This window comes from Megalops cyprinoides, chromosome 17 (genome assembly GCF_013368585.1).
Source record: "Megalops cyprinoides isolate fMegCyp1 chromosome 17, fMegCyp1.pri, whole genome shotgun sequence".
Classification (NCBI taxonomy): domain Eukaryota; kingdom Metazoa; phylum Chordata; class Actinopteri; order Elopiformes; family Megalopidae; genus Megalops; species Megalops cyprinoides.
This window is the reverse complement of record NC_050599.1, coordinates 19,012,398-19,022,090: the sequence shown is the minus strand read 5'-3', so window position 1 is coordinate 19,022,090 and position 9,693 is coordinate 19,012,398. Positions and strand designations below refer to the sequence as shown.

The following is a 9,693-nucleotide window of genomic DNA, read 5'->3' as shown; positions in this document are numbered from 1 at the left end:
CTTCGCGCCCAACACGTGAACAAAAACAATCACACCGCCAACAATGGGCTCAGCGAAGCAGGGGAAGCCTTTGTGCCCTGTCCCTATCCGAACTTCTCTCCCAGAAAGGCCAGTTTTGCATATCGGGTTTGGCATTCATCCTGGCTCTCATTGTATCTGCGTCTGACAGAATTGAAAAGAGTGGGCACAAATGGCGGGAGACATCTGTGTTTTCAAGAAGGAATTTGCACAGTGTGGTGTGTACTCGTGATGAGGCAGGAACGCATGGGGACGAAACGCTATTAACAGGCTCATTGTTTCTCAGGCTTCTGATCCATAACCGAGAGATACGGAGGAAGGCAATTTACTCTGAGGAATATCCTACGCACTCACACTGAATAAGTTAAGTTTGGTACTCTTTTATTATACAGTACACAGTTTCATTTAAAAATACAATCCATTTCTCTGGGTGCGCCATCAGGGGGAGAAAGAGTCCGTGCATTTTCTTTACAAAAACGTCCATTGTTTTAATTTGTTTTACCTGCTACGTGGTAATGGAGTCTGACCGGGATTCTAGACAGCTGTGAAGAGTCACAGGTTTTCAGTGAAGGAAATGCCCTCTGCTGTTGTTACAGAGATAACTGAGCACCTCATTCGAAGGGATAGTTCAGCAGGTTCATCCCAGAGGGCCACTTTTTCTCAGGTTTGGTTCAATACTTTGGTAAGGCTCTGGTGTGAGCGTGGTGTCTGAGTCCATCTGTCCATCGTGGTTCTTGCGGAGCGGACCTAGATCATGCCCGCCAGCCAGGGAGGCAGGAAGAGCCCAATGGTACCCAGCAGGCACACGATGATAAACATCCACAGGAAGATGCGGTCGATCACCATGGCAACGTACTTCCAGTCCTCTTTCACCTGAGAGGAGGTGAAATAGCAGCATGAGTTAAATTGAAAATTCTGAGGCATGACTTTAGCCGTTTCATCATTAATAAGTTATTATTATTGATAAGTGCAAAACAAGTAACACACATACAAGTGAGGTAACATAGGAAAATTAAAGTTCTCCTTGTGAGACAGAGCAGAGACAGTGCCTTGTGTATGTCTTGGTGAAGTTTATTTAAAATTAAAACTGAACAAAATTTGACTGAACTGAAGCCAGGCAGTATTAATGAATTACATGGCACTGCTGTGTTAGTAGGCATGTATGCTTTAACAAGGCTCACTCACAGAGAAGTCAGCATCCTCGGCTCTCAGGTGGTCGGCGATGTAGTGCACCCCCTCCAGGGCACGCAGGACGCTGGGCGAGAAGGGGAAGCTGGAGTCGCAGACCAGGTTGTCGATCTTGGCGGTCTGCTGGGCGAGGTTGACCCTGCCGCCCAGCTGCCGGGCCACGCCGTCCAGCCGGTGATGCAGGCCGTGCTTCTGCGGCAGCGGGCTGGAGCCGGGCGGGCGGGGCGAGGGTGGGCGGAACGGGAAGGTGAAGGGCGACGGCACGCCCAGCTCCATGTCCCCGTGGCAGCAGTCCACGTCCGTCTCCTGGAGCCAGCTCTTGGAGGTGCTTAGCCGCGGCGGCGGGGCCGGTGCCGGCGCCCTCTGCTGGAGGAGCAGGCGGCGGCGCTTCTCGTCCGGGACAGGCCGCCGCATGAACAGCCACCGGGGGATGAGCTCCAGGAAGACGGAGTGCACCCAGCGGGGCATCTTGTGCGTGCTGGGCGAGCGGTGGTGCACGTTGAGCACGAAGACGGTGATGACGATGGAGAGGGTGACGAAGATCATGGTGAAGAGCAGGTACTCGCCGATGAGCGGGATGACCAGCGAGGTGGACGGGATGATCTCGGTGATGAGGAGGAGGAAGACGGTGAGGGAGAGGAGGACGGAGATGCAGAGCGTGATCTTCTCCCCGCAGTCGGAGGGCAGGTAGAAGACCAGCACGGTCAGGCAGGAGATGAGCAGGCAGGGGATGATGAGGTTGATGGTGTAGAAGAGGGGCAGCCGGCGGATGATGAAGAAGTAGGTGATATCCGGGTAGATCTCGTGACAGCAGTCGTACTTCTTGGTGTTGTAGGTTCCCACGGCGTTGATTATGGCCCACTCTCCGCTCTCCCAGTAGTCCTTGAGGTCCACTGTGTTCTCGATGCGCTCCAGGTCGATCTTGGCCTTGTCGTAGGTCCACGAGCCGAACTTCATCTTGCAGTTCTGCTGGTCGAAGGGGAAGAAGGTGACGTCGATACTGCAGGAGCTCTTGTAGATGGCTGGGGGCACCCAGCGCACCATGCCCGTATGGAAGAGGTGGGCCTTGGTCATGTGGGTCACAGCAAACTCCCCATCGGCACTGAGGGACATGGAACAGCCTCATTAATCCCACAAATACGAACAACCCCAATGTACTTAGAGAGCATAGGAGCATGTTCACAAATTGACTGAATGCTGTTAATAACTATAACTACACAACCAAAAACTGAATCTTTATCGTGACTTTTTTCAATTTGGTTAGATTGCATGAGTGACATCAAAGCTGCTCTTATCCTGCATTTGATAATGTTGTGAAATTGTCTAGACAGAATCTCACATATCAGATTATTCTCACACCCTTATAATCAAGGCAGTGAAGGTGATTACATAGGTCAGATAAAGGAGACATTAATTTAATCGAAAGGGTCCTTTCCCTGCTTTTTCTAAGAAGTGATTGATTAAAGACAAGAATATCAAGGATGAGATTTCTCGCTGGAGCTGAATTAATTTAAGATTAAAACAAAAATCCATTAATGATAATTGGGTAATTATTCCAGCAATTACACATTTAGCAAGAGCAGTGGAACTGCTTTAGTGGAAAAAATAAAAAAGGTAGGATTTCTAGAGCAGTGCTTGCTTTTACTTGTCAATGAAAATAGATATGTATTGTATATGTATAAATATGTATATACTGATATGTGTATATGTATAAGAAGTGCGATGGGTAATTGAACAGTGATCACAGAGAAAATGGAAATAACTTGAAGTAGAGTTATCATATTGTGTCTTTCCTTTTCAGATAACAGGCAATTTGAAGGACCAGGGGAAAAAGCATGAGAATGCACCAACTTCCCTGGTCCCTGATTGGTTGTCCAATTAATCAAACAATGTGGGGGGACGGGGCTGTTTGTATACTTAAATCCCAACTCATTCTTAGTATCATCAAGGTGCAAGGTAAACAGGAGGTGAATTTAAAAATGATATGGGGGGGGGAGAGAGGGAAGGAAAAGAAAACAATGTAGACAAGTTGAAAAACTAGAGGGAAAGGGTAACAATTCATCCTTTCCAGCAGTGCTTTTCAAACGTTTTAAAGTACTACTGCAAGTCAATGTATGGCCACTAGATGGCGCACTAATGTTTCAGATAAAGTTCTACCACATAGGAGATGCAAACGGTGCTTGTTTGCATTTTGGGCTTCAGCAGTTTTAGCTGGGCCAGGTTGGCATATTTTATGTTTATCTTAAAAAGATGCCTATCATAACAGTACTTCTGCTAAGAGTGTTTACTATTTACAAATGGGAGCCAAACACAGAGCCCCCATACAAAGCCACATTCTAAGAAAACTAACTACAAGGATATTCCTGAGAAAGGGATGCTTGTGCATCACGTATTTAGTCCACTAATGATATTGCTATTGCGATTACAAAAATCACATATTTGAGAATTCATTCATAATTAAACAAATATATCATTTCATATTGCCACTACACGTTGATGACGGCCCACTGTTGAGATGTACTGTCGTCTTGATGCATAACTGACTACTTCATCCAAATACTACACAGCCTAAACCCCCAATTTATTACTCTTCTCTATCCACACCACTCACTCACTTGTTGTACAGGACGATATCAGGGACCCAAATCAGCTCAGAGGGCACCCGGATAGAAGTTACGTTGTCGTAATCAGCGGGCTTCCATCGTAGCTTATAGTCATTCCATTCCTAGGAGGCAATAAAATGATGAACATGTTTGTACCCATTCAAACTAACAGCATATTCAACCCCATTTCTCCTAGTTTTTAAACCATTCATAGGAGGAACATAAATGCCATTTCTCTTGAAAGTGGCATTTGTCTTACTTTCCTGAAATGGATCATTTCTACACACTGTTCTGGAATAATTCATAATCAAGAGATTAAGCAGTTAAATGCACTTCCATCTATATCCATATAAAGCAAAAGAATTAAATTCATAGACCTTTTGCACAAGTAAAAATCTATCCCATTTAGCTCTGGCTCTGATGCGGAACATAACTGTATCCTGCAGGACCTCATTTGCAGTCTGTCAGCAGTAACCTGAAATGACCCGTCAGGAGCGGCCCGCCGACACGATCTGCAGCAAGGCATCGAGTGCCTTCTCTTGCCAGAGTCCTCCTGCCAGGAGCACGCTCAGTTTAAGCCTCTGCTGAACAAAAGCCCCCCCCACAAGCCCTGGCGGCTCACCTGCTTCAGCCACACGTTTGTTGTCATCATCTGATTCTTCTCGTCCTGTTGGGGGGGGGGAATGAGAGTGGACAGGATGAGTCACGCAGCTGGGTCGCGTCCAGATGAGGGAGCGGGTTCAGGAGAGGGTCAGGGCAGCCGAAAAAGCGTGGCCAGCCACCCTCTGCAGTGTAATATCCTAATTGAACCGTCTTGGGTGCAACCGGGGGATGTGGGATCTAATGGGGCTGACAGTCCGCTTTCACACAAATTAATTTTCACTGTGCTAAAACTACCCAAGAAAGGCATTCCACAGTTGTGCTAGAAGAAAATCAAACCTATGGAAAGTGTGTGAGCCATTTCCATCTTGATAGCTTACCCTGGGTTTTAATTTCAAATACAACATGGCTGACCTTAAGAAAACTTAAAAATTAATCCGATTACACACCAGGTTATGATAATTTTAACAACTCAATGTATCTGAGATCCAATTTTCCCTATCACTCACACCGGCTTCATGTTGAGTCAGGCTCAGACACCACAGAGGGTGTATCTGACCAAGGGGAGATTTTTCTGACCAAGGGGATTTTGGACAAGGGGTGCAGGACTGGGATCTTTGACAGATAAATTTTAGACTGAACAGATGTACAACAGGAATAACAGACTTGCCCCATCATTGTTATTAGACATTGGCCCAAGGCGCAGCATTACAGGGTATGTTGGAAGACTACAAATGAATCAACTTTTACTTCTTATAGCACCCTTTTATAATTTGTCAGAGAAAACACACAGTGAGACTGAATGGTACAAATTGAAAAATTATTCCGTAACCACTTCCAAAAGGTGAGAGAAATTCCAGAAAACTGGAAATATGGGAGCATAGATATGTTACAGATATATGAGTAGTAAGTAGACAGATATGCCGACCTGTCCCACAAAAAGATATGACTTGTCATCCACCTCATAACAAACAAGCTCAAGGCTCACTCACCACGTCGATCAACTGAGCGATGGACAGGCCGAATTTGACAATGACCACATCAGAGATGTTGGGCACAGGCCTGGACCACTTGTTGTAGCCAATGAAGAGCTTTTTGAAGAGCTCATCCTCTGCATGGGAGTGGGTCTTCTCATAACCGAATACTGCAAGAGACATCCATCAAGAAGATTACCGTTACTCATCTCTGACATTGGGAAATAAACACATCTGCATTGTGACTTCTCATTATTAAAAAAGTCACAGGACCATTCTGTGAGGAAAGCATCGGATAGGAACTACAAACATTATTATAGGGCATGCATTATAGATCTGTTCTTTGCAAAATTACCTTTAAGTTAATGATTTTTTATTATTTTCTTGAGACATTTACTAATTGCTGAACCCCAGGGATGGTATATACATATACCCTGAACATCATCATCAACGACAACGGCAACGACAACAACGACAACATCAAGGTGGTGTATTGATGCTTGCCACATTCACCCAAACTCTCCCTTTTTTTCTCATACAACCACCCTTGGCTGTTCATAAAAGCTGATTGTGACAAGTTATTGAGTTATTGGCAGGTAACTACAAGGCTTCAGGTGAGCACTGCCTAACTAGTTAAGCGTGACCTAGAGTGACAAGCAATTGCTGCTGCTGTTTTGAGAGGCTATTTTTTTTTCCCAAACATCCCCAGTTTAAACATGCAGTTACCAGCATGGTAGCGCTTGCTGCATTGGGCAGGAAGCTCGTCTTCCTTGAGTAGGAACAGTCCAAGTCCAAGTGGTAGCAAGGACATGTTGACTGCACTGCACTATCGGCATGTCTAATTAGTAAAATTCGGCAACTCCTCTCTCCATAATTACTGTTTGTTCCTTAATCAGTCTGATCAACCTTAATTGCGCATCACTCGAAGCACAGCAGTAGATTTGGAAAGATTATTGAGGCAGAAAGATATAAAGAAATCCAGCTCAGCTGAATGTCCCTTCAGTATTTTATCTATTCCCACACATATTCTAACAGCAAGATAAGGGATGCTGCAAGTTCCAGGATGGCAATCATCTCAACAAATAAAATGACCCTACAGTAGCAGAGCTCTTTCAGTTGAGGTCATTAATATAAACCAGTGAAACATCAGTAAGATGTTAATGTCTGTTCTTTGTAATGCACTTCTGAGATATACACAGCCACAGGCATAATTTATTAGGGTGTCACATTAGTTTATGCCTGTGATAATAATAGGAATTATGGCAAGAGCTGTGATTACATGGTAAATTGTGCCATGCGTCATGGGCAGACATATACATGGGATTTACAGGATAATTACATTGCTGACAAAGCACTAGGCTTGAAGTCATAAGTCATTCTTATTACTGTGCATCAACCAGGATTTTTGTTGCTGTATGTGGGTATGCATTGATTCATTGCTTATTAAGAAATGTCATGGTTAGCATGTTTATATTTAATAAGGTCATTCTAGACACCAAAGCTATGTCATAAAAGCTTGCACACATTTGTGTGTGTGTGTGTATGCACATGTGTTTATGTGTAGTTTTAAATAGATATTATTAATATGATACATATTTTACTTACTTGATTACTTAAGAAACAAGCCCTTAGCAGCAATTGAAATATTGTCATTCCATCTAATTCTGTTGTTGCCTTTTTAAGCAAACTCGAAATACCACTATAAAGAAGGTGCCTTTGTAATGTGGTAATTCGGCTCCATATAACAAGACATCTGAAGTCAAAGTTGCTACACCTATGAAGGGATATGAAGGAATTCCTTCCTTCCTTCTTTCCTTCCTTATATGAGGGAACTGCACACCCACCACAGGTGTAAGCCGCGTACCACGGAGGGCACAGCACAGCAGAATCACCCACACCATCATGAAAATGAGTCCTTTAATTATGGTCTGTGTGGAGCCCTTCCTGGAGACACAATGAGTCTCCTATTTTACACCAGCAATGATGTGTGAATATCAAGTCGAAAACTAGGGCAGAACTGTGAAGACCAAACAGGATCTAGACCTCTGTTGATATATGATAATCTAGGATATAATCCTTCAGGAAATAACTCAATCATGGCCCAAAAGCAGGTGTAAATGCAGAGAAAAAATTAAAGCAATCATTGCTACTGTGTTCCTGGTAGTCAGTTTACTTTAATTGCTACAGTGACTGTGAGCATAGAACATTAATATGAAAGTACTAAGTACTATAGTTCACATATGTGTCTTCTTAACAAAATTACTGCTCTCTCTTAATGTACCCCCTATCTGAAAGAAATAAAAACCTGAAATAGCTACATACATAGTAAATGGTAATGAAATGCTTGTTGACTTAAAACAAACCATTTATTTTTTATCACCAGTACCCATGAAGGAGAACCTCAGCTAGATAATTCATTGATGCTTGAAAGCATAGAAAAGTAGTTCTTTGGATTGAATCATTATTGGCACAGAAAGAACTTGATATTCAAACAGTACTTGAGGACATTTGATTATTTGAATATTTGATCACGGAACCATAGAACCATCAATGGAACAATAGAACATTCAAATAGTCCAATGATCAAAATACACATCCCTCATAAAAAAGACGCAAAAATGAATAACTCTCCACATATGTGTAGTATATTTTGAAATATATCTAAAACACCATATAAGTACCATATATTTTAGATTTACTGAAACGCATTATACCTTATCCTGCCACATGCTATTTTTTTTTTCAAAAGAATCTTAGAAGAACAAGGAATCTAGAATGCTTGGACTGATGAAGGAAAAGACCCAAAGAAATGCAAAGACAATGAGCAGTATTAGCGTGACGATGCGAATGCAGACTCAAGAGACACAGACCGGCGCATAAATCTGCAGCAGCTGCGCTCTGGCAAAGCCTGCATATCGCACTTCAATTAAGGGCCTCTTAGGCTGCAGCTGTTAGCCAATCTGGGATGGATACTGCGCAGTCAAGTTAAGGGGTTGACAGAACGCTTCAAAGGGATGGGGGTCAAAGCAACGCATCACCCAAAAACCTGAGACTGAAGGTGACTGAGGTGTCCAACTTCGAACATCTCCTGGACACGTCCCACATTCTCCTAACAAGTGCTGCCCCAGGCCATTTGCATTTCAAAGTGCATATAGTGGCACAAGAATGCTTCTACCAGTGTTTCTCGAAAACCTCAAGTTTTCGCAGAACGGCAGTGGTTATCCGGCCTCCTCTAATGTGTACGATATGCGCTCTACTTTGCCTGTCGGCGGCGCTCCTCTACAGACATTAATAATAATTAATAACGAACTGAAGGCTACTGCATCACAAACTCAGAACTCAGTGTATAGGCCACTCAGCCAAACCTATTCAACAACACCCTCATCTTGGAAAACCTCTAGATTATTGAGATAATTTAGATGGAAGAACTCATTGTACTGTTTCAGAAATCGTCTGAAATTTGAGCCAATCAACAATTAAGAAGAACAGTATATTGAAGGATAATGGCATGGAATTTAACTCTCATTTAACAGGATGACACTGCTTTTCGTAGTGTACAGTAAAATGTGCAGTAAAATTCGGTGTTAATACATTAACTTCTATAACTGACTATTGCTACTGCAAGACTTACGGGTTTGAACATCGTCTACATCATAAATATAACGTAGCATGAAGTTATGCAACACAACAATAGTGTTGCGTTTTGATAGTGCAACTAAAGACTTACCTAGTTTTAATGCGAATGCTAGACAAATGTGAGGACTGAAATCCAGCGACAGTCAGCACATGTAATGAGGAATGAACACACTTACTTGACTTACAGAAGAAGAAACAACAGATCAACATGGCCCTCATGGAGAACAGGCAGCTGAATTCGGGTTGCATATTTCCACTTTGGAGTAGAAGCATCAACTTTTGAAAACGCAGAGTGTAATTTTCCAAGTGGCTGTCTCCTCTGCGACGTGGTTACCTGTATCTTGAAATAATTTTGTGTGGAAAACTTTTTCCCTCGAATGTATTACAAGACCGTTCCACCACTGTCATCCTTGTTGATGAGATACGCATAACGGAAACAATTAGCATTCAGTTTTGATATCGCGTGTGTCTGACTTGGGTCAAAGACTTCATATGCAGCTTGGGGCAATAACAATAAACTACGCATTATCTTGACGTCTAAGGCAGTTCGCTAACATCATCGTTGGCGTCGGCAGTGGAGAGCTTTGAAAATCGAACTGTCCATTTCGTGGTTCTGAAATTCAAGAGAGAAGTCCAAACTTGAATCTTATGTAGTCCGGGACTGAAGTCCGCAC

At 43.2% G+C, this 9,693-nt stretch overlaps 1 protein-coding gene across 1 annotated transcript; it reads right to left on the bottom strand.

Moving 5' to 3' along the window:
• Positions 1 to 452: 452 nt before the first annotated feature.
• On the bottom strand, positions 453 to 9,415 carry chrna2b (cholinergic receptor, nicotinic, alpha 2b (neuronal)). The gene is made up of 6 exons (XM_036550523.1): positions 9,196 to 9,415; positions 5,402 to 5,553; positions 4,432 to 4,476; positions 3,822 to 3,931; positions 1,204 to 2,308; positions 453 to 891 (listed from the first exon to the last, which is right to left on the bottom strand). Exons 1-6 carry the CDS (start codon positions 9,290 to 9,292, stop codon positions 766 to 768), a joined length of 1,635 nt encoding a protein of 544 aa, XP_036406416.1. The 5' UTR covers positions 9,293 to 9,415; the 3' UTR covers positions 453 to 765.
• Between the last annotated feature and the right edge of the window lie 278 nt (positions 9,416 to 9,693).

Excerpts from the sequence above, each read along its gene's own strand:
- chrna2b (XM_036550523.1), bottom strand. The coding sequence starts at position 9,292 with ATGCTTCTACTCCAAAGTGGAAATATGCAACCCGAATTCAGCTGCCTG. Across the intron at positions 5,554-9,195 it reads TTTCTTCTTCTGTAAGTCAA|TATTCGGTTATGAGAAGACC; the intron begins GTAAGTGTGTTC and ends TGTCTCTTGCAG. Across the intron at positions 892-1,203 it reads CCGAGGATGCTGACTTCTCT|GTGAAAGAGGACTGGAAGTA; the intron begins GTGAGTGAGCCT and ends ACCTCCTCTCAG.